Here is a 24,521-nt window from a genome sequence, read left to right as displayed (position 1 = left end):
GCTGCCCCAACAAGAAGCTGAATGAAATACAGATTATATGGTGAAACTGCAATGCATCATTTGCTATTAGTGGACTGGTAATAATTACCAGTTTCAAAGCTGCTCTCCCCCCCCCACCCCATGTAATCTTTACTCTCTGCCGTTAACAGCCTTTCTCATTGACATTATGATTATACCAGCTGCCCTTCTGATCCAGAATATCTAGTTGATGGGAATGCTAAAATGCAATTACAAAAACTGTTATGTTGTATCCTCATTATAAGATACAGTGCTATTCCCACTGACCTAATACATAAACCAGCAAAGCAGGGGTGTGTTGCATTGTTAAGCAGACCAGAGGGTGATAGCATCACTTGCTGCAGTTTTTATATATAAAAAAGAAGCTTCTAGTTTACAGCAGCAAAATGAAATGAAAACTATCTACGTTGCCAACTGCTTTGACTTCCCTATTGCCTTCACCACCCCAGTTTGTCCTCTCTGGACCCTCACCCAGAGCCCACAAACAAGCGTTCAGAAATCTGCATGCCCAATTGAGTTTTCCTCTTTCCAGAAGATTTACGTATTTTATCTGCTGCCGTCTTCAGCGCCCTGCGCTAAACATCACAGTAAGGTTCATTAAAAAGCTGGCATTGGCAGAAGAATGAAATGTTAAATATTATTCCAAAGGGTTTCCTTTAAAGCAACCAAAATGTTAAACACCTGCCAGAGATGGCTGGATCTCTTTTTCTTCCTCCCTCCAATTTCTCTCTCTCTCTCTCTCTCTCTCTCTCTCTCTCTCTCTCTCCCCCAATTCAGATTGTCAGACTAAATGTATAATAATAGAGAAACCTGAAGCTACGAGCAGGGGTTGGGGGGGGGGGCTCTGTGTGAGTCGCAGTAGACATAACTGTAAAGCTGCCTGCCTGTCATTTTCCAAAGTCATTTATTCAACACATTGTATAATGAAAATCCCCCTTATAAAGCTTTTTCTTCTCCTTCTTTGAAGTGAGGAGGAAAACAAGAACAATGAAGATCACTTGATAGGGGGACTTCAGCGTTTTTCTTTCAAAACCCATCCACTTCATACTTCCCCCACTCCTCTCTACCCGCACGTACATTAGGCATATGTTTGGAAACCTAATTTTGGCATCTACTGTCTAATCTTGTAAAAAAGATTTGCCCACAAGTGGGTTATATTGAGTGAGATTATAAACACCGCCGTAAAGTAAATCACAGGTCAGCCTAGAAGATCAGCACACAGTCAAATACCATTGTAAGCCTTGCTTGTTGTTCAAAGACTAGTACAGTATATATAAATACAGTGTGTGTGTGTGTGTGTGTGCGTGTCCGCTCCTATGCATTCCCAGGAAAAGCTCAGCAGTTTCTGCATTTTCAAAATGGTTTGTTAATGTCACAATTAGCTACCAAGATATTTATTTATGCTAATTTTTGCTGTCCTTTCAATGCCCCCCCATTGTTTTTGGTGGAAACAGACCACTGAAAGAGAACAATAAGGATTTATTCCTTTTACAGTTTATTTTTTTCTCTCCCCAATTCATATGATGCTGCTTTATACTGGTCAGACATTTGGTCCATTTAGCTTCAGCAGCACCCATCCCAAAACCTCATAGATAGAGAGGTATTTCCTTGCTTCCAAATAACTTTTCTGTAAAGATGCTGGGGATTGAACTTGGGACCTTGACATCCTCTCCCATCAAACTACAGTCCTTCCCCATTTTGTTGGACTGCATTTCCCATCATGCCCCAACCATTGGCAAAACTGGCTGATGTTGATGGGGGTTAAAGTCTTAACAATTTCTGGAGGGTCATGGTTTCCTCATCTCTGGCCTGGTAGAACTGCACTGAATGTGACAGTCCTGTTCCTAATGGGAGAAGCAGCATTTCCTTCAGTGAGCACATAAATGCTGTGTTCTTCAGCCAGGCGCCCTTAAGCATCTCTGTGTCTCTGCATCAGGGCTCCCACATATTTGTACAAGCTATTTATGGATATGTGACTGCTGCAGGTGTAGCAGAATTGCAGTGTAAAATGTGGAGTTGCTCTTGGGAATGACAGCACCAGGGATTCCCAAGGGGGTACAAGGAACCGTTGTTGGTGATTGTCCAAGCTACCTGACTATTTGCAAGGGAAAACTAAAGAGGATAAGCATCACTGCCCTTTTCTGTCAAGGGACTAGACTCAACAAGTAGATGGCAAACAACAACAACCACCTCCCACTGGTGTGTGTAGGATTGATGGTACAAACTAGTGGGTAATTGTCTAGCATATGGGGGGGAATGAGATTCGCTATGGAGTTTAGGGCTTAACTAGAGTGCACAACTGGTTGCAGTCACAAGCTCAGGCAATAGAACAAAGGAGACTGATCCATTGGGGCACTTCTCCCTAACCTTGGTCTGTCCTCAGCTAGCTGTGCAGGGAGGAGTATGGGAACAAAACTAGAAGCTCTCCCTCTGCTGATCTCCCTAGCTTCCACTCTCCCATTCCCAGTTGTAGCACTCGGTAGTTGACAGGCCAGTCCTACCATTAGGCAGAGTGAGGTAGCTGCCTCAGGCAACAGAGGTGAGGCATTGGATATCCTCTACCCCCTATGTCAGCGTGTTGCCTTCAGGTGTGGTGGAGGATGCTGACCAATCACCAGTGCTGAAATAAGAGTTAACTGCAAGTCCAGAAAAGAGGGTGGGAGGACCATCTCGTCCTTGCCTCAGGCTGCTAAATGTATTGGGCCAGCTCTGCTAGGTGATATTTAAATTACAGTACACCAAGGGAGTCAATGTGGGGTAGCAGACTAGACTTAACCCTGGGTAGGGCAAAGTTCAGATCCCACAGCCAGAGACGTGGGGTTGCCCCAAGAGTGGGAGGGCCCAGTGCTGTTGCGTGTATATGATGTCATGAACATTTTGGAAGGCCGAGTGCTCTGGAGGAGCCGGCCACTAGACCTGCGGTGTGCATCATCACATGCGCATAGGGCTGCCTGAAGATTGAGGGGACCCACCCCTACTAAAACAAATATTGAAGAGACCAAGGTGCCTTCGGCCCCCAAGAGTTGGCACGCCTGCTTATTGGCCGACCATGGGCCAGTCACATGGTTGTTATCAGGATAACAGGAAGCGGGACCATGTGCTACTGGTTAAAATAAATTGTAACTTATACAGTAGATAGTAACTTATACAGTAGATATATCAAATTTCAGATATATGGCTGCATTTTAAAATGACATTTACAGTCTTAAGCATTTTAAAGAAAAACAAGATGGCTCCTGTAGGTGTCTTCTATTTAGCCCCTCTAAATTTGGATATTCAGCTAGTTTCCTAGCCAGATGTTGGATCCAAATTATCCAAATCCATGTTTATCTAGCTATCCAGCCATCTGGTTATCTAGATTTGTGCGGGTGACCCATAAGCCAGTTGGAGAAAGAAAGGCTGTACTATATCATATATTTCAGGTTTCATTTTCTCAGCTGACAGCTTGAAACAAGGTTTTTTTTTTACAGAATAAGTTTTTTTAAAAAGCAAAAAACAAAAATTAACATGCTTGCAAATGAGGACTGGCATATAATTAATTGGCTTAGGCCCTGATCCTATGAGATATGCACCCTTATCTTTGGCATGTATTTTCATAATTTATTTATGCAGGACTTACTTGGAAATAAGTACGGTTAGGATTGCATCACTAGACCATAACCATGCGCACTAAAATACTTCCTTGGAAGTAAACCAGAAAATGTATATTTAAATAATCTCATTAAAAAATTAGTGGAGGTACCAAAATTTGAAGTTATTAAGTGCCCATAGGTTAAATACTGTTAGGATCACAGTGTCTGTGATCCTCCAATAATGGAGCAGATTAATCCCATGAGACCATAGCAGAACTACTCCAAATCCAGAGACTTGATACTTCTGGCTTTAGATTACAATCATAACAGTGCAATCCTATGCATATCTGCATAGCAGTATGCCCCACATAGCTCAATGGGTCTTACTCTTCAGTAAACTATGCTTAGGGTTATAGCCACAATGTGCATTGGTATAAATTGGTCTAGGATCAAGGCCTTAGCTATATGTGAAGTGTATCTGCTTATGTGTTAAAGTGTTTGCACTTATTGCTTTAGGATGGCTTTAGGGGATGGTTTTAGAAAAGGATCAGACACTATCACAGAGTTGAGAGGTCTATCTTGATGGCTAAGTGGGACCTTCATGTTCAGAGGTAGTTTGTCACTGAATGCCAGTTCCTGGGGATCATCAACAGTTGGAGTTGGCTATTGCCTTTAAGCCCAGCTTGTGGGTTTCCCAGAAGCCTCCGATTGGCCGTGGTGGGAAGCAGGATGGGAGACTAGAAAGATCTTGGGTCTGGTCCAGCAGCAGGTCTTGTCTGATGTTCTTAAGGAAGCTATTTGGTTATTAAACATTGATGCTACTGTGGTGTTTTGTTTTGTTTTTTGCAGGTAAAGATGAACCCAGCAGCTACACATGTACAACATGTAAACAGCCATTCAACAGCGCCTGGTTTCTCTTGCAACACGCACAGAACACTCATGGATTAAGAATCTACTTAGAAAGTGACCACGGAAGCCCCCTAACACCGCGGGTTGGTATCCCATCAGGACTAGGTGCTGAATGCCCTTCACAGCCACCACTCCACGGGATCCACATTGCAGACAATAATCCCTTTAACCTCCTTAGAATACCCGGATCGGTTGCAAGAGAAGCTTCGGGTCTCGGAGAAGGGCGCTTCCCTCCTACGCCGCCTTTGTTTAGTCCCCCTCCAAGGCATCACTTGGATCCACACCGCATAGAACGCCTGGGTGCCGAAGAAATGGCCCTTGCAACCCATCACCCCAGTGCCTTTGACAGGGTGCTGCGACTCAACCCCATGGCCATGGAGCCCCCAGCAATGGATTTCTCCAGGCGGCTTCGGGAGTTAGCTGGAAACACCTCTAGTCCGCCATTGTCACCGAACCGGCCCAGTCCTATGCAAAGGTTACTGCAACCATTCCAGCCAGGCAGCAAGCCACCCTTTCTGGCCACGCCGCCTCTCCCTCCTCTTCCCGCTCCTCCCCCTTCCCAGCCTCCCGTCAAATCCAAGTCCTGTGAATTTTGTGGGAAAACCTTCAAGTTTCAGAGCAACTTAGTTGTCCACCGCCGGAGCCACACTGGAGAAAAACCTTACAAGTGCAACCTTTGCGACCACGCGTGCACTCAAGCAAGCAAGCTAAAGCGCCACATGAAAACCCATATGCACAAATCCTCCCCAATGACAGTGAAGTCTGATGATGGCCTCTCCACGGCCAGCTCCCCAGAGCCTGGAACCAGTGACCTTGTTGGCAGTGCTAGCAGTGCCCTAAAATCCGTAGTGGCCAAGTTTAAGAGTGAGAATGATTCCAATATGATTCCAGAAAATGGGGATGAAGAAGAAGAGGAGGAGGAGGAAGAGGAAGAAGAGGAAGAGGAAGAAGAAGAGGAGGATTTGACTGAAAATGAACGGCCAGACTATGGGTTTGGCATTAATCTAGAAGCAGCTCGTCACCATGAGAACAACTCCCGGTCTGTCGATGAGAACCGCTCCATACCGGATGTCATGCAAGGGATGGTTCTGAGCTCCATGCAGCACTTCAGCGAGGCCTTCCATCAGGTCCTTGGAGAGAAACATAAACGAGGGCATTTGTCCGAATCTGAGGTACATAGAGACACTTGCGACGAAGACTCAGTAGCTGGTGAATCTGATCGCATCGACGATGGGGCTATTAATGGTCGGGGGTGTTCCCCTGGTGAATCTGCCTCTGGAGGTTTGTCTAAAAAGCTGCTCTTGGGTAGCCCGAGCTCCCTAAGTCCTTTCTCCAAACGCATCAAACTTGAAAAGGAGTTTGACCTTCCCGCAACAGCTATGCCTAACACTGAAAATGTTTACTCCCAGTGGCTAGCTGGGTACGCTGCCTCTCGGCAGCTAAAAGATCCATTCCTCAACTTTGGAGACTCCCGACAATCGCCTTTTGCTTCCTCCTCTGAACACTCCTCCGAAAACGGAAGTTTACGCTTCTCGACGCCTCCTGGGGAGATGGATGGAGGGATATCAGGCCGCAGCGGTACAGGAAGTGGAGGGAGCACCCCGCATATTAGTGGTCCAGGCCCTGGAAGGCCTAGTTCAAAAGAGGGCAGACGCAGCGACACTTGTGAGTACTGTGGGAAAGTCTTCAAGAACTGTAGTAACCTCACTGTCCACAGGAGGAGCCACACTGGGGAAAGGCCTTATAAATGTGAGCTGTGTAACTACGCGTGCGCCCAGAGTAGCAAACTCACCAGGCACATGAAAACGCATGGTCAGGTGGGGAAGGACGTTTACAAATGTGAAATTTGTAAGATGCCTTTTAGCGTGTACAGTACCCTGGAAAAACACATGAAAAAATGGCACAGTGATCGAGTCTTGAATAATGACATAAAAACTGAATAGAGGTATATTAACATGTCCCCCTTCTCCTCCCTTTCCCCAACCGACTCCCCCCCACCCCACCCCACCCCGGTGTAGAGATTTTCTAGTCCCTTGTGAGTAAAATAATGGAAGCTAAGGATGATATTAAGAAAGTGCTAGTCACCAGCACACCTGTTTTCATTTTCATTTTTTATTTTTTTATTTTATTTTTTCCTCTTTTTGTTTCTGTTTCCACCATTTGAATGCATGATCTGTATTGGGGGCAATACTACGCAAACTTTGAGCCTTTCTCTTGTGCAATAATTTACATGTTGTGTATGTTTGTTAATTTTTTTAAAAAAAATTAGACAGCATGTATGGTATGTTATGGCTGTTTTTTTAAAAAAATTGTCCCTTGATTGGTTGCTGAGCAAACAAAATGATAATACCCACCCACCCACCCAAATACTAACTCAGACAGCTATGTGCCCATTTCCTGTAAAGTTCCAGGAAAAAGAGGGGGGGAGGGAAAATCAGAATAACAAAAACATTTTTTAACAGAACCAACCATGCTACGTGAATTCTGTGACACATATCATGTACAGTTTTGTTTTGAAATGTATAGGGGCAATGTTCTTTGAATTAACCCTCTCTGGACAGATGGATAACACTGAAAAGGGAAAAGGGAATTCCATGGTGTTATCTCAATTTCTGTCTTTAAAAGGATGTTAACGTATCAGTTGTTTGTGTGGTGGGGGAGGGAAGGGAAAAAGTAGGCCTTTAATTGAAAAATAAGGACATAAAAGAAAAAAGGTAAATTTGTACTATCATTTGGTTTAAGAAATGGAAATCCGAGTGCCTTGAATCTATTTAAGCCATGTTGGTGGCAACCCTACTTGTTCTAAACTTGTAGCTCAACTTTCGCACTGGGCAATGTAAACGAGTCCTTTAGGACCTAGCCGATAACTCTATATTGTATTTCTCACAACAGTGGCTACCTAAATCAAATAATTAAGAAAGGAAACCCAATACGTCCTAGTTAATCATCATTCGATCCGACCCATGCACTCCTGTTCCAACTAACCTCCGCCCAAAGTCACCTAATTCAAAGGGTTGTAGCCAATCTTAGTCCTACTTAAGAGTAGTTCTGTTGAAAAGAATGGACAAGACTAATTTAAGTGCATTGATTTCAGAGGATTTACTCTGAGTAAACTTAGTTGAATACAACCCAGATTGATTCCCCTCCAGAGTGTTGAAACATCCCGGGACCATTGCAGATGAACGTTCTCTCATCCTGTTACCCAACCAGTACCCTGTCTCCCTCTCTTTGCCCCGCCCCCTTGCGTTTTTGAGATTCTGATCATTATTCTGATGATTAAAAAATAAGAAGAAAACGAATGTGAAAAGTGCAGAAGGCCTTGAAAGATGATTAAATACACTAGGAAGAAAATTCATGTTTTGAAGATTTTACCTATATCTTTTAGTGATTCTGGCACACAAAAGGACACAAAACCTAAAAGGAAGAAGAATGAAAATAAGTAAATATCCAAGTTAAGTTGGTTGTCAACTTGACAATCAAATTAGAAACGTACAACCTTGCATACCTACCGCATATCGATCTATTGATCTCTCTCTATATATAGGGAAAGACATATAAAACAGTCCAGCAATAATATTTTACGGAGTGTAACACATAGCAAAAAATAAAAATAAAATAAAATAAACATACAGTGATGTATTAGCACAATGTGGTACTGCTTGCCATTTAAAACTAAGAACAGGTTATAAGCTAATATTGATATGATGATTAACTATGAACTATTAAGATTTGCCTTGAAGTGTGACATTCTGAAAAAGAAGAGAGAAAGATAATTTAAAAAGAGTAGCAGAGTGTATGTCTGTGCTCCCTAAAAGTTGTACTTCATTTTGTTTCTTTTTACCATATGCTATGTGCTCGTTGTGTTGACATGGGAAAAGGATTCATTGTTTTTATGATTAAGCTAGGATCTGCCCCGTTGGATGTTCACATAGCACTTGACTCTGCCTGTCGTGTATGTCTCTTTTTCCTTTAATCAGAGGTACACAGGTTGAGTATAAAAAAACTTTTTAAGACTGCTCAGATAGGACAATTTAAATGCACTGTACAATTTTCCCAGTTTACAGGTCTCTATACTTTTAAGGGAAAAATTGCAAGATTAATGAAAAAAGTTAAAAAAATATATATGAGCATGATCTCATGATGAGCATATAAAAAACTTTGCCAGCTTGCCGTTTTACTTGACTTAATGACTGGGGCTCAACATTACGGCGCTGTGAATGGGAACAGGTCGTACAATTATATAAAAAATAACGAATGATTGCTCTCACTCCTACAGTGCAAGGATGGGTTTGGTTTTTTTGTACAAAACTTTTTAAAATATAAATGTTATGATTTTTTTTAAAAAAACAAAACAAAAACACTTCATTTTGTTTAGGGGAGAAAAAAGCAAACTTGTATTTTAGGGTTCATTGTCTTGGTGGTGTACAAGACCTGCTCTTCATTGAAAACCAGTAGTGGAAAATCCTATGCCTTGGTTATATACACAACTCTTCAGGTTGTAAAATAAATACATTGGGGAAAGGGTTAAGAATATATAGTACTTAAAATATAGGAAAATGCACACTCCTGTTGGTTCCTATGCTAAAAAGAAGAGAAAACAAACAAACAAGAAGAAAAACACATTTATGGTCTCTTTTTTCTGTAATTTCTAGAATGGTATTTGAATTTAATGTTCACCTAGAGTAGGCACTATAGTATTTATAATGAAGCTTGTATTTTTAACTGTTGCTTGTTTCTCTTTGAAAAGAAAGAAAAGGTATCATTGTACCTTTTTTTTTGGTAGTGGAAAAACACACACACATACACACACAAAACAAACAGGCTGCCACAGTATATTTTTTTAATTTGGCAGGATAATATAGTGCAAATTATTTGTATGTTTGAAAAAACCATTTTTTTTTTAGAAGAAAAAGTGTGACATTGTACAGATAAGAGGCCATATAATGGCTGTTTTGGGGGGGGGTTGTGGGGTGGGGAGGAAAAAAAAGAGAGAAAGAATCTGTTTGAATGTCGCACTAAATGAGCGTTGCAGATGGTTGTACATATCAAAGGGGGTTACTTTTCTTTCCGCTGCCATATTGTATGCAGTAATGCAAGGTGATGATGTTGGTTTGTTCCGTAGTGTGCTCTTTCGTCCCCTTTTTTCTTCTTCTCTTAACCCTTTACATTCCAGCATCTTTAAAAATAAAAATCTTCATATGCAGTAAAAGGAGAAAAAAAATTAAAAAAAAAACTAGAATGAAAGGAAGAAAAAAAAATTAAAAAGTTCCGCAGGTTTTTTTTCCATTGCCAAAAAGAAAAAAAAGTTAAATGGTGCTTTATATATTTAGATCGGAAAGGATTTCATATGCAAAGCATATTAAAAGAGAGAGAGAGAGACAGAGAGAGCGAGAGAGACAGAGAGAGCGAGAGAGAGGAGCCCCTCCGGATACGATACCTTTTTTGTATATGGCAATGCAAAATATTTTGTTATTATGGGCCTTTTCTATTCCTGTAATGAAAGCTGTTTGTCGTAACTTGAAATTTTATCTTTTACTATGGAAGTCACTATTTATTATTGCTTACACGCTCTGTTCAGAACAGAGGCGTTGGATTTGATCTTTGTTTTTGTTTTTTTAATTGTTTTTTTATTGTTATTATTTAGATGACCAAAGGTCATTGGCAACCTGGCTCTTTATTGTATTTTTTTTCTTTTGGTTTTTGTTCTAGTCTTTGTTAAGTTCTATTGGGAAAACCACTGTCTGTGTTTTTTGGGGTTTTATTTTTTATTTTTTTTATTTTTATAAATCGGGCAGTTGTCTGCATTACCCTGTTCATTCACCCATTTTGTCCCTTAATTGAAAAATAAATAAATAATAATAAAAAACTCTGCTTAAAGTACATTCCATAAGCTTTGCGTGTCCTCATTTGACACACTCTGTAAATTTCCCTCAGCGAGAGAAGCAGCTTTTAAGAGAAGACCACGAGGTTTTCTTCATTGGGGGCATTTTGATGTACGTATTAGTAGCCTAAAGACCCAGAAAGCTCCCTATTTATATCACAATAAAATGCTTTGCCCCTGGGAAAAGTGTCTTGTATTGAGAGCAAAGATCTTGCTTTATTTTATTTTTTCAACCGAGGGGACCTTTCCTTTCCATATGGATGTCCCCCGTCCCCCGTCCCCATTACCCCTCTTAAGAATGGAAGGTGAACTGATTGGCCACAACATCCAATTCATTCATATTCGTCTGTGAAAAGGGACTCTCAGCCAGCCCTCCCCCTCAGCCCCCACTTCCTGCACCATTGCGTACAATCACAGACAAGCTCAGAAACAGAAACAATATGCAACTCCCTCCCTGTGAGGCCCCTCCCTTGCCCACCTTAAAATAAACTCAAAACCCAATGTGATAGGTGAACTGGAAACATCTCTGTTGTGCCACCCGGTGCCATAGCAAAAGCAGAAGCTGCTTGTGGGCGCGCATGCCTGCACTCTGGGGGGCGCATAGGGGATGTCTGTGCTGCGCATGCCCAAAAGCAGGCCCAGCTTGGCCAACCACTTGGGGAACAACCTCTTTCTCACATTTTGTCCGGTTGGAACGAAAGCCGGGATGGGAGCTGCTCTTCTTTTTATATATTCTGTACAATGGATAGGTTTTATCAAAACGTTGTGTATACATTGTCTTTAAATATCTGGACTCTGGTTCTGATTACATATATATATATTTTTCCTCCTGAGAGGTCTGTATATGTTGTCAAGTTTTACGAATACTGCATGTTGCAGCATCTATTTGCTTTATTAAAAACACATACCTCTGTGATACCGTCTCTTGCTCTTCCTAGTGTAACAGAATGGCTTATTTCTCATTTACCTTTTTAATTTGTAAGAAGTTGTCACATTGTTGTCATTCAATAGCATTTTTGTTGCCTTCTTTTGTCCAATGCCTCTTAATACATCACCGCTCAGTTGTCCATTGGCTGAGGACTGAACTCCACTAGGAACATGGGAAGCTGTCTTCTACCAAGTCAGACCATTGGTCCATCTAGCTCAGTGCTGTCTATACTGACTGGCAGAAGCTTTCTGGGATTTTAGGTGGGGGACATTCTGCACTTCACCTGGAGATGCCTGGGATTGAACCTGGGACGTTCTGCTTGAGAGGCAGATGCCCTACCACTAAGCTATGGCCTTTCCCCACTGCACCACCTTGCTGGGCAAACAACATGGTAACCTAGTGCAGCCACCAACTTCGTTGACATAACTTTCAAAATTATGTCAGCAACCGGTCCATCTCACACTGCTCCAGGTTTTTGAGGCATTGAATAGCGCGCAGCTCTTCAGTGTTGGGAGAGCTTCATGTACAATGCCACTACCATGTAATAGAATGAGGGGGCCCCTGCTTGCGCAGAGCTCCTCATGCGCAACAACAACTATATTTAATAATAAAGAAACAAGATTAGCATGCCTAGCATTTCACATACAATATCATAGTAAGTGAAGGGCATCTGATTTCCATTGCATGGGAACTAGAAATGGTCACCTATGCTTAGTGAAAGTACCACCTCCCAGAGCCTAAAGTGGCGGGGGTGGGGGGCTGCAGGAGGAACAGGGAAGCTCCACTGTGCTAGCAGAAGTCCTTGTTCAGGCTTCTAGCTAGTGGGACTCATTTGTTGAATCTGGCCCACGCTATGTTTATTATGATACCATCATGAAAGGTGTAGTCGTGGTTTATGCTGCTGCTGCTGCTGCTATATTTACTCTTCCCCGTACCTGCTTCTCTGGTCCATGTGGTCTGCAACATTTTAGCTCATAAGAGAATGACAGATGTATGTATAGGTAAATGACCACATCTTAAAAAATAGTCTTTAAATGAACCTAGTCCCTGAATTACACCCTGAATCCATCTAGCCTATGCCATTATTCACTATTCTCACTGGCAGTGGCTCTCTACGTCTTACAGATGGAGGTTTTTCTTGATACCGGGCATCCTTAAGCCAGGAATGCCAGTGTTTGGACCTTGCGCATGCAAACACATGCTCAGGCATGGAGATTAGGGGCAATTTCAAAACTAACATAGCCATGCCTCTGGAAATTCATAACAAGAAGCCAAGATTCTGGAAATCCATGGACAAGTACAGAAGTTTCCCCATTCTGATCAAAACTTCCCTCATATATAAACACAAGGCAAGCAACCCAGGAATCATTTTTGGGGACAAAATGTCCCATCAGCCATATTGACACTATAATTTACGTCATTTTATTCCAGTTTAGCTGTCATGAATAAATCATAATTTGAAGAGGGTGCTGAGAATCTGCTGTGGGGAGAATCACTCAAACACCTCCAGTGTCCTGGAGAGAAGGGATGGCTGTGGAACAAGTTCAAAGTCATAAGAAAATCCCTTGTCAGTCAGACCAAAGGCCCACCTGGTCCAGCAATCTGTTCTCACAGTGGCCAATCAGATGCCTATGGGATGCCCACATTCAGTACCTGAGTGCAACAGCAGTCTCTCGACTTCCGATTCCCAGCAATTGCTACAGAGGCATACCGTCTCCGACAGTGGAGGTAAAACATAGTCGCCATTATGGCTATTCTATAATACACATTCTGCCACCCCTTCCTTCTTCAAGCTACCCTTTTAATTTCCAGTTTCATACCAGCCCTTTTACCTTCCCTTTATGGTGCTTTTCTTGCACTTCTGGATTCTCTTTGGGTTTCTCCAATGGTAACTTCCCCCCCCCTCCAAAAAAAATGAAACATGCACTTGAATATTAAATCCACTGGAATATTAAATTCATGTGGAACAACCTGTGGCAGAAGTAAGGAGTGTTTGTGTCTCCTAGCAAAATCAATACTCCATGCCCACCAGATGGGCATTCCTCTGTGGTAGAAAAGCACTTGTATCCAAACGGGCTTTGGATTCTCAGTTTTCTGCTACCCACTCTCCTTCCTTTTCTTCTTGGCTTCTATATAATTTGCTGTCTTCTTCAAATCCTCCACCTTCCTCTTCATTGTTCTCTTGCAGTCTCCAGATTTGGTTGACCTTTATGGGTCAATCTCTTAACCCGCCGTGTGGGGGTCCCTTGCAGATGACCGGAGTGCCTGGAGAATTATCAGGTCATGCGTCCATAGGAATGACTGCTGGGAGGAGCACAGAGAGAAGAAACTCCCTGGCGCACCTGCATCAGCACAAGTGGACACCTTCACCTGCCCCAGATGCAGCAAAACATGTCTCTCCTGTATCAGTCTCTACAGCCACAGCAGTTGCTGTAACCTTCCAACAGCTTGACACCACTCCCAAAGACGCACTCCTCCATTGTCTCCCAAGACAGACAGATGCCAACCATTATCCATGTTCCTTGCTGATTCTTCGTGGAAGAAGACAGATGAGGCCCATCTTAGTCCCGCATCCCGTTCTCACAGTGGCTAACCAAATGCCGATGTGAAACCCGCAAGCGGGACCTGAGCATTACAGCAGTCTCCCCACTTCTGCTCTCCAATAACTGGTATTCAGAAGCATGCTTCCTCCGACAGTGGCGGGAAAAGAAAGCCACTGTGGCTGGTACCCATTGATAGCCAAAGCTGTGCTGTCTTTCCCTTTTTTGGTCTCCCACCAACCTCACAGTTTTGTAGTCTGTTAGCTAAAGAGTTGAGCTAGAGGTCAACAAATTCCGCATTTGCCATGGACTCACTGGACTGTCTTAGGCAGGTGACTGCCAGCTCCTTGCCTCTAAAATATAAATCTCACAGAGGACTTGTGAAGGTGAGTGACAGTGAGTTTGCATGGTGTGAACAAGACCCTCCCGTTGCCTGTGCTGTTTCTTCTGCGGTCGTCTGGTAGTGCTTGCATGCCAAACATTGTCAACTGACTACAGAAGAATATTCATTGGTGATGCTCGTTCGTAACATCCAGAGGCACCCTAGGGGTTGTGTGGCTTTTTGTGCAGTTACTATATATACAGAAAAGCAGTAGTTTCTTGAGATTCCCCTTTCTTTTAGTTCAGGTCCCTCCCTTTCTTTTGCGCATTGTGAGACTATGACTCCCCTCGTAACTGACGGCCATGTTGCGGGGACTGGAGGGTTACAGATTCCCCCACCTTGCACTAAAACCGATTAAGAAATATCACGGGCCGCCTCATTCCTGCTAATGGAATGTTTCCATTCCCTTTTAAACTCCTCAAGTGAGACCTGTCCTGGATGTTCCACTCACCACACTTACACCCCTGAGCTCAGGACATACTGTTTAAATTAAGAACAGCTCCAGGCCAGCATGTTGATAGAGTGAAAGTTCCCACCAGTAAACACCACTGACATGGGCTGAAGGCACCCAGAACGAAACAGTTCAGACACACACATTGTGCTCTTCACTACTTTTACTAAGGAGCTACCAGTGGCAAACACATTGTTTAGACTGGCTTTGAGTGACGTGCTTGTTGTCTATCAATTCTCCTTGACTCCCCACCCCTCCAGTTTGGCTTTTTTCAATTTATTTCCTGGAACCATAGTTTTAAGATAAAGTTTTCCTGCATGATTCTCATAGATGGCCATCAATCAGGCCCAGATAATTCTCCTGCCACCCTCAACTTTCTTTCCTCGGTGAATTTCTGTGACACTTTCCACCTCTGTTCTTCCTAGATCTCCAGCCTCTCATCATTTGGCCTTTTTAATTTTTTTTTATTTTTAAAGTAGGGTCTGCTTTGTCTTTTCTCCTCCCTGGACAGGATCCAAAAGGCAGCCACTCTTGATTCTTCTGCTTTTCTCACATCAGGACAACTCAAAGGATGCTTCTCTTCACATCTCTGGCTTTAGTTTATCTTCTTTGTGAGGAGAAGCTCACCAATTTGCCTTTTCGCCACAGACCTGCTTCGTCCTAGTTCTAAGGGACATCTCGCTAATGCTTCTCCCTGCTGTTATGACAATGTCTCAAGCCAAAGACAAGGATTCTTCCCACCTGTCTTGTTCTTCTCATTGTACACAATCTTTGAATTATCTCAAGTAGCTTCCTTTACTCCCCCTTCCTTGCAGTCCATTTTTTATTCTTACCACCTTTCCAAACACTTCACTCCTCTCTCCCTGTATATTTGTACAGTGTGGTGTAGTGGTTAAGAGCGGTGGACTCGTAATCTGATGAAACGGGTTCGATTCCCTGCTCCACATGCAGCTGCTGGGTGACCTTGGGCTAGTCACACTTCTCTGAAGTCTCTCAGTCCCACTCACCTCACAGAGTGTTTGTTGGGGGAGGAAGGGAAAGGAGAATGTTATCCTTAGGGTAGTGATAAAGCGGGATATCAAATCCAAACTCCTCCTCTTCTTCTTCTTCTGACTCTTCTTCTGACTCCTCTGTGCATTTCTAAATTACTATATCTGTCTCCATCACTTGTCCATTCCCTTTTCTACTAGCAACAGAGTAAGCTGGCTAGTAGAAAAGGGAAGGGACATAGCACCTCCTTTGCATGCAGAAGGTCCCAGGTTCAATCCCCCAGCATCTCCAGGAAGATCTGGGAATATCCCCTGCCTAGAACCCTGGAACCCAGTCCGTGCAGGCAGCACTGAGCTAGATAGACCAAAGGTCTGATTCAGGGTAAGGCAGCTCCCTGCATCCCTTGGGGTGTAGAAAAGAAAATTTCGGCATAACAGGCTACTGCTGCTTAAATTCCCCTCTTCTGCACAACCATAGAAGTTTCAGGAGCCCTGTCCTCTTTTTCACCTGGCTACTTATGCAGAGCTGGGCCCGTTGCATGACCAAAACATGTCTAAGTCCCATTGAGTTCAGTGGTGCCTACTCCCAGGTAAGTGTAGGAATGAAGTTAAAGCTCCATCCCCATTTGAAATGAACATGGGTGCAAAAGGCACCTAGGTCATGGGTTATGGCTGTTATCAAGGGCACGTCTACAGGGGTATTCTTAGAGCTATACCAAGTCATGCTATCCCGAAAAGCCCAGTGGCAATAGTGCCTGCTCCTTGCACAGATACATTAGAGTCCACATGGTGCACCAGACAGATCATGAGGCCAATGCAACCGCTATAGTCCTTGCCGGAAGCCACTATTCAAAACCTCCTTTTGTTGGGGGGGAAACTTTGGAGAGGGCTTTTCAATGCAACCTGCTGTTAGTGTCCCACACTGAACAGTTTCAGAATCTGGTACAGAACCCCCAGGAAATGGCAGAGGGGGAGGAAGCCATCTGTCAGGAATGCTTTGATGGTGTTTCCTGCTTTGCAAGGGGTTGGACTGGATGGCCCTTGTGGTCTCTTCCAACTCTGATTCTATGAAAAGCTGAGAGGGTCCTGAATTGGGGAGTTATTCCACCTGATACCTTTCTTCTCCCAGATTTTTATTGAAGGCAAGCCTTCCACTAATGTAGCTGCCTCCAGAATACTAGGAAGGGGCACAACACATATATTTTAATCATTTGTGTTCACATAAAGCCTAGTAAACATGGTACAGTGGTACCTTGGGTTACAGACGCTTCAGGTTACAGACGCTTCGGGTTACAGATGCTTCGGGTTACAAACTCCGCTAACCAGGAAGTGGTTTCCCCAGCTTAAGAATGGAAATTGCGTGCCAGCGGCATGGCAGCAGCAGGAGGCCCCATTAGCGAAAGCGCGCCTCAGGTTAAGAACGGTTTCAGGTTAAGAACGGACCCCGGAACGAATTAAGTTCTTAACCCGAGGTACCACTGTATTCTGCAGAACATCCATATCCTTTTGGGGTTTTCAGATGCTAGCTGACCACTGGACTGGGCCATTAAAAAATACCCCATCCTCCGATCAGTTTGCCACCCTATTGCTTTCACCTTGCAAATAAGCCTCCGGGTGTCATTTATTTAGACATACCCATGTATATTAGTTATTTTGTGGCACACAGAGAGAAAGGAGGAGATGGGGGAAGAAAAAATCCTGTTCTGATTTAAAAATGCTTGCCAGTCTGGTCACCTGGAGACTATTCTTAACTCGCCACAGGAGACTTCTATACAGTGCATATATCATAGGGAACTGTGTGGAAATTTTCACTAGAAAGCTGATGGATTTCCATGAGGGCTTTAAAACAACAAACAAACAAAAACAAATTTGCAACTTGATGTGGAAAACTGAACTTGGAAATGGAGGTGGGGTGGAGAAAAGAGAAATGGAGAGAAATCAACAGCTTCACCAATCCCTTTTCAAAGGCAGTACAGTCTTTGCTCCAGAAACACAGGGCTCTGGTTTTGCTTCAGCAAGAAGCAAGCCAAGACTGAGTCTTCTATGGTACCAACAGTAGCAATTGCACTTTGCTTGTTAGACCTGGGAGGTGCTGCTTTAATTAAAGGGACCCAACTTTCTCCAGTAGTCTCCCAAGAGCGTGGAAGCCTCTGGTCTCACTGGGACATCTGCCAAGGACATCCTTGGGCTGGCCCCACAGGCTCTCAATGGTAGCAGTGCTTCTGGGGCTGCCCCTTCATCCTCTTCTCCTTCTGGTTAGGAGTCCTCGACTCCATCTCCTGAAGAAGAGGACCCTGATTCCAAGTCCCTGACAGTCTTCATTGCAAAAGCTTGTTGTGGAGGAGCGGACAATTTTGCATTATCCTTCACCCCTTGTATGAAGGAGAAGAATTATGTGATATGGCTCCCAGCATGGAGCACCTGCCTCAGAATGAAAATGGAGGGGGAGGATGAATACCTCTGTTGTTCCACCACATAAAGAGGACAGTAATTTGAGGGTGCGAAGTAGCTTACTCCAACCAAGATGGCGACGCCAAACAAACTCGGTCTCTGCTCTTCCTGTGGTGGCAAAGACTCATTGTTTTGATTGGCTGGGCCATTATATTTGATCTTTAGGCATTAAACATTATTAAAAGAGTTCTATGCCATTCTACTGTGTTGGTATTATAGAGTTGTTTGTACCATAGGAGTGACTTCCGATTTCATTTCTCCCCCCCCCCTTTTTTTAAAGTTCATCTGGTTGCAAAACAATCATAGTCATTATTTAAGTTTCCATTACATTGCGCATGTATAGAATGTGAAGTATAAATATGTCACGCCATCTACATCAGTCTTCATCTCTGGGGGGGAACCCCCAGCAAATTAAGTCTACAAAATATGCTTTACAAATGCCTGGGCATCTTCAGTTTTTCATACTGAGAAAACCAGCTAGGATCACTGGGCATGCCGCCAGATCCCAGAAATCCTAGAAATAACATTACACTCACCCAAACTCCTTCTCTTCCAATTCAGTTAAGAGATTGGGGAAGGGCTGTAGCTCAGTCATGGCCCAGGTTCAACCCCCAGCATCTCCAGGTGGGACTGAGAACATCTCCAGACTGAATCCTGGAGGCCCATTTCCAGCAAGAGTTGGCAATGCTGAGGTAGACTTAGTATAAGGCAGCTTCCCATGCTCCTCTTCCTTAGCTTATACAACGGTGTAGGCAGCTATGGTGCTTCATGTAAGGATGCGTGGGTGAAACCTCTGTAGGGAATAAGTGGGTGCAGCCCTGTGTTGCTGTCCCTTGAGCTTCCATCATCCCAGACCAGCGGCTATAGGGTCTGTGGAAGATAGCGTCCAGAAACCTCTGGAGGGCAGTGTGTTGGCTACCCCCACTTTACTGAGTTGCAAGAGAGATTTCCACTCCGGTTCACGATATGGGAACAAATAATCTGATGCTTATTCGTTTGTCCAACATAGGGGTTGAGCTGCATGGCTTTGATAAACTGAAAGGGCAGGCCACAGTTATTTATTTTCAAATAATTTTTTTAAAAAAATGCCAACCAAGGCTCGACACACTGGACCATTTCCAAGAGCTAAGAACACCAGGAGTGCCCCCGCGCGACCAGAACCGCAGTGCTATTTAGTCCAACCAGCTGGGAAGTCCATAAGCAAAACCTAAGCACAGCAGCCTTCACACCATTTGCGAGTCCCGGAAACTGGTGTTCAGAGAGGCATACTCTCTGATGCACCTTGGACTGGGCTCACAATGACATTTGTGTACCACATGGGAGCCACATAATTGTTGGAAGGCTTGGGGAAGAAAGGGAAAGGCGCCCTTTGGAAGTAAGGAAGGGCCCACTTGCCCATTTGTGGCAGCAACAGAGGTTGATGGGAAGGCAACGTTTGGAAAGTTCAATCTCTCTTAAGAGCGGCTCATGTTTGAAACCTTTAGCCCCGTGCGTGACCTGGTTGGAAGGCAGGCCTCTTTACAGGCCACGTTCCAGGGCTCCGCTTGAATAACTGGAACATAATTAGGTGGGTGGGTGGGTGGAAAGGAAGGCCAGTCAACAAGAAGCGAGCGGGATGGAAATAGAATAATAACACAACTTTTTAGGATGACAGTGCACGGTGGCCAGAACACTAAAGCAAAAAAAAGAAAGAGAAAGAAGTAGTAATACCAAATGTGACATTTTTCCAGCGGTGTGATAAATTAATGGTGTTATAAAAGCATGAACCATTGAGGCCCATTCGCTGTTTGTTAGTTTTCTGAAATGGATTCTGACGGCAACCGTAATGTATTCTTAAGCTGTGCCAACATTCTGTACAAGCCTGACCGATGGTCCTGTGAAACATTTTCTATATATATATATATATATATATATATATATATATATATATATATATATTTCTGTTGAGGGAAAGGGAGAAAACTCAATAAAGGGAGGTGGTTCAAGGCGGAGGGACAGGTAACAGAAGCATTGTCACCGCACATCTTGAGGCCAAGGAACCTCGGAAATGGAAGCCATTGCAAATGGAAAGCCTCTGTTGTTAGCCTTCTGCAGGTTTTGGGTGGACTTTGAAATTATATGTGAGAAGAATGCATGACTAGCTCTCACCGAAGGGCTACAGCGCTTTGGCATGAAGAGCTGCAGTGACTCAAAGAATTCCATCTACATAGAAAACTGGGGTGTTTAAGAGGGCTATGCCTCAAGCTTGTCCTTAACATGCTAGATTTCTATAGTGTGGGAATTTGGGGGGGGGGATTTGCACCCGGTCATGAACTCTCGCTGACAACTAGTCCATAGGACCTTTGTACTAAACAAAAACGGCCAGGAGGAGCCTCATGAACCCAGAAAGTAGTTCATGCCGCGCTTTTGTCAGGGCAGCTTCCTGTGTTGCAAATTGATGACACCAGAGTTCTCCTATGACTTTCTTCTGGCCATGGAGATGTATCATGGGAAGAATGGGTTTGTAAGCAAGGGTATGTCCCTGCTGGGTTTTGCAAAGGGTGTTGGTGTACCTAGGGAGAACTCCTAACCCCCCAAGGGTCTACCAACCACCATCTTTTCCTCCAGGCAGACCTCTGGAGACCATCCCTCACCCCACCGTCCTGCATCTATTTGCCTACATTTCAAGAAAGCCATTGAAAAGCCCTAAAACAAAAATTACAGCACAGTGCAAATAATATAACCACCTTTCAACCCAGAACCTCCATCCTATAGTTAAGTGGTGTTCAGCTGCCCACTGAGCTCCATGTCATGACTTTGGCAGCGTCTGTGAATGAAGCCGTCACACTGGTGTTGTCGGGTACCAGTCCAAACAAGAGAGAGAAGAACATCAGATCAGAGAACACGAGAGGCACAAAACACAGGCAGAATTCTTCGTATCAGACTTCCACATCCAGAGTTCCTGACAAAGCCAGCCAAGTTTGGGAGGGCACAAGGACAGTTGCCTAAATCTCATGCCATGGGAGGTCCTCCTCGTGGGATCAGATGGCAACCTTCGCATCTCAACGAAGACCTTTCATTGACTAATTATGATTTTTATTTTGATGAGTATGCTGTGTGTTGGTCTCAGTTCAAAGGCTCCAATCCAGCAAAGGGAGGTCCACCTGTGTGTGCAACAGCTGATGCAGGTGTGCATCGAGAAACACATGTGAAGGGCCCATCACAAGTAATCATGTCCAGCTCCTTAAACATGAATTCCCACCCACAGCCACGCACGTGTGTGTGTGTGTGTGTGTGAGAGAGAGAGAGAGAGAGAGAGAGAGAGAGAGAGAGAGAGAGAGAGAGAGAGAGAGAGATTAACTGCATGTGCTGGATTGGGACCACTGGATTACTATGCCTAGATATTATAGGAGTCTTGGATGATGCACAGAGTTGCCAATCACCCAGTATGTTACAGCCTCTTAATTGTAAACATGAGCATTTTGACTTTCGGTCCATATTACACCTTTTTCTTCTTCTTCTTCTTCTCCCCGCCCCCCTCTGCCCCCCTGTCCTTTCTTCCTTTTCCTTTTTGCAGGCTGGCGTAGTGCCCAGGGGACGCTTGATGTATGGCAGATTCCGGATGGAAGCCCAAGGACGCTTAAATTCTGAAAGAATGTGAAACGCAGAACGGGGTGTGCTCCTCGTCCCTGACATCCATGTGGGGCTTGCTCTCTGGTTGTTTTTTTGTGGCGCCGTCTGGCTGAGCAGCTCCAGAAGTTGCCACGCAAAAGGCGGGAACCGGCTGAGCCCCCTGCTACTACTGCCTGCCCGAAGACTCTTTATTTATATATTTTTAACAGAGTATAAAAACCGCGTCATTTAAAAAACCCAACTTCCATCAAGGGCTTCCCATGTTTCCCCGCTACCTCCCCTCTCTTTTATTTGACAATCTTCCGTCTTCAGTCTGGAAAGCCACCTGAAAACAGGTTGATGGAACAGGATTGGGGAACCTCCCCCCCCCCCCGATGTTGCTTGTACTACAATTCCCATCATCCATAGCAAGTGTGGTCAATGGCTGGGGAAGATGGGAGTTGCAGTTCAGCCACATCTGGAAAGCCAAAGGTTCCTCACACCTGTGATAAGTGTGAACTAGCACAGTCGACCACAAAATAAATCTTCTCAACACATACCTGTTCTGGTAATTTGCGGAACATCCAGAATGTGACAGGACCCCTCCCACCTAAAAATAAAATAAAGACTGCGGGGGGGGGGTGTCCAGGTTTTTTTGTAATGTGAAATGTTGGCTCAAGATCTTGGAGCACCGCTATCAGGCAAAGTAGAGATGAACGGGCTGGATCAGGGCCATCCTAGGTGATGCCATGGAGATATTGTTGAGCTCCAGCACTTATCAACCCCAGCCAAGGATGATGGGAGCTAGATTCCTCCACCACCAGAGCTCACCAATAGTCTGGCTCAGTATAAGGTAATGGCCTTCAACTCTTTACGAACAAAGGTCCAAGAGGAAGAAGGGATGTCTTTCCGATCTGCAAGAGTCATCAGAGGCCAATATTACCGTGACGTTGCTATTATTATTATTATTATTATTATTATTATTATTATTATTATCTCCAGCCACTCTGGGTGGCTTCTAACAAATCAAAACACACACAATTAAACACCTGCACACTCACTGCTGGCAGCAACTGATGTGGTAGGAGCAAATGTGAGTGTCAACCCTGTGCATGAGACGAGCCTGCAGGATCAGGCCAGTGACCCATTGTAGACCAGCATCCTTTTTCCGCAGTGCCTGCAGGGAACCCGCCAAGCGGGACCTGAGCACAAGAGTCCTCTTCTCCCCCATCTGTGGCTTCCAGAAACTGGTATTCAGAAACATACCGGCTTCGGCAATGGAAGCAGAGCAGAGCCATCATATCCTGATAGACTCATCTTCCATGAATTTATCCAATTGTCTTTTAAAGTCATCAGAGTTGGCAGCTATCACCGCCTTCTCTGGGAGTGAATTCCATAGTTTAGCTATGCCTTGGTACCTTGAAGGCACTGAGAGTTTCTCCTCACTGGCTGAGGGGGTCTTGGTTATTTGGCCTGTCAAATATTGTGACTCAGCTGTAAGTTAAGAGACGCAGAGGCAACAGTCCGGTCCTGCTCCTGCTGGTCTGCCTCCTACGCTGGGCCAACTTCACATTTTATATCAGATTGTTGGAATATTTTTTAAGATTGCAATCCACCTTGGGTGCCTTGGCAGGAAAGGTGATGTATATGTATATATAGAAATGCAATAAAGTATTTGACCATGATCAAGTACTATAAAATGTCCCATAAAAATACTGGGGAAGGGCATTAGCTCACTGGCAGGGCATCTGTTTTGCATGCAAAAGGTCCTAGGTTCAGTCCCCATCATCTCCAAGTCTGGAAATCTTGGAGAGCTGCTGCCAGTCAGTGTAGACAATATTGAGCCAGATGGACCAGTGGTCTGACTTGCTATAAGCTTCATATGCCCAGAGCACCCTTTAGGGTCAGATTCACCATTTAGACAAAACGAGGTAGGCAGGGGGCTGATTTTTGGATTTCATGAGTTGGCAGCAGATGTTTAGTTATCCGTGCTTCGTGTTGACTGCCAGGGTGTTGGAGAGATGCTTATGGGATTCTTATTTTTTGCCTCGGGTGCCAGAATAACTTCACAAGCCTTGGGCACTGTGCACCGGGACTTTGCAAGATGACGCCATTTGCTGCAGGCAGGAAAATGTCTTAGGCCTGCCCTTGTGTAAGTGGCAGGATTGGGGTCCCTGCTGCCACCTTCCACCACGCCAGTTGTGACTTCCTTCAGGGTTTAAGAGGAAGCAGGAAGGTGGCACAAACAGAGACTACAGGAGCACAGGTCATGAGTGCTGGGTGAGTGCATGGGGGACACAATGGAGTCATTGCTTTCGCTCTAGAGAAGCAGGGCCTCCATACTGTAAATGCCATGGCAGACTTCTGCAAAGCCAATATGATGAACTGGATGCCAGAGACGTTGAGAATATAGTATTTATTTGCTCGTTTCTTGAAAACGCTTGATGCTGTACAAAAACGGGTCCTGCAATAGGCCTGGCAACCTCAAGGATTTGTAGTTAAGGACCTAGGAAGCTGCCAGGCCACTGGGGCACCCAGCTCAGGGGCGAATGAGTCCCGGGGCTAGGGGACAAAAGGTGGCCCCCCAGGCTTGGATTTTTCAACCCCCTCAGTTTCAACTGCCTAGTCCCATCCTTAGTCACCTCACATCTTAGTATAGCCTGCTGGGGAACACTTACGTTCACCAACCTGGTTGGTGCATGTAGCTTGCTGGGTTTATGTGCAACTCTTTCAAAATGGAGCACTGGCTTGGAGAGGCAGCTGATTAGCTTGTCAGGTTTGCTTATAGGGAGCAGCCTTATACTGAGCC

General features: G+C 44.4%; 1 protein-coding gene across 2 annotated transcripts in view; it reads left to right on the top strand.

The window, feature by feature from the left end:
• The window catches only part of BCL11A (BAF chromatin remodeling complex subunit BCL11A), a 162,595-nt gene extending 140,507 nt beyond the window's left edge, over positions 1-22,088 (top strand). Inside the window, exons 3-4 of one of the 2 annotated variants that reach the window (XM_033145131.1) lie at positions 4,440-6,164; positions 21,678-22,088. In XM_033145131.1, the coding sequence (XP_033001022.1) occupies positions 4,440-6,164; positions 21,678-21,751 (1,799 nt within the window). In that variant the 3' untranslated portion in view covers positions 21,752-22,088. Of the gene's footprint in view, positions 1-4,439; positions 9,865-21,677 lie in introns of those variants that run through there. The other variant, XM_033145130.1, reaches the window with a different exon arrangement.
• The last annotated feature ends 2,433 nt before the right edge of the window (positions 22,089-24,521 follow it).

This window comes from Lacerta agilis, chromosome 3 (genome assembly GCF_009819535.1).
Source record: "Lacerta agilis isolate rLacAgi1 chromosome 3, rLacAgi1.pri, whole genome shotgun sequence".
Taxonomy (NCBI): domain Eukaryota; kingdom Metazoa; phylum Chordata; class Lepidosauria; order Squamata; family Lacertidae; genus Lacerta; species Lacerta agilis.
The sequence above is the reverse complement of the archived record's forward strand: the minus strand, read 5'-3'. Positions and strand labels throughout refer to the sequence as shown.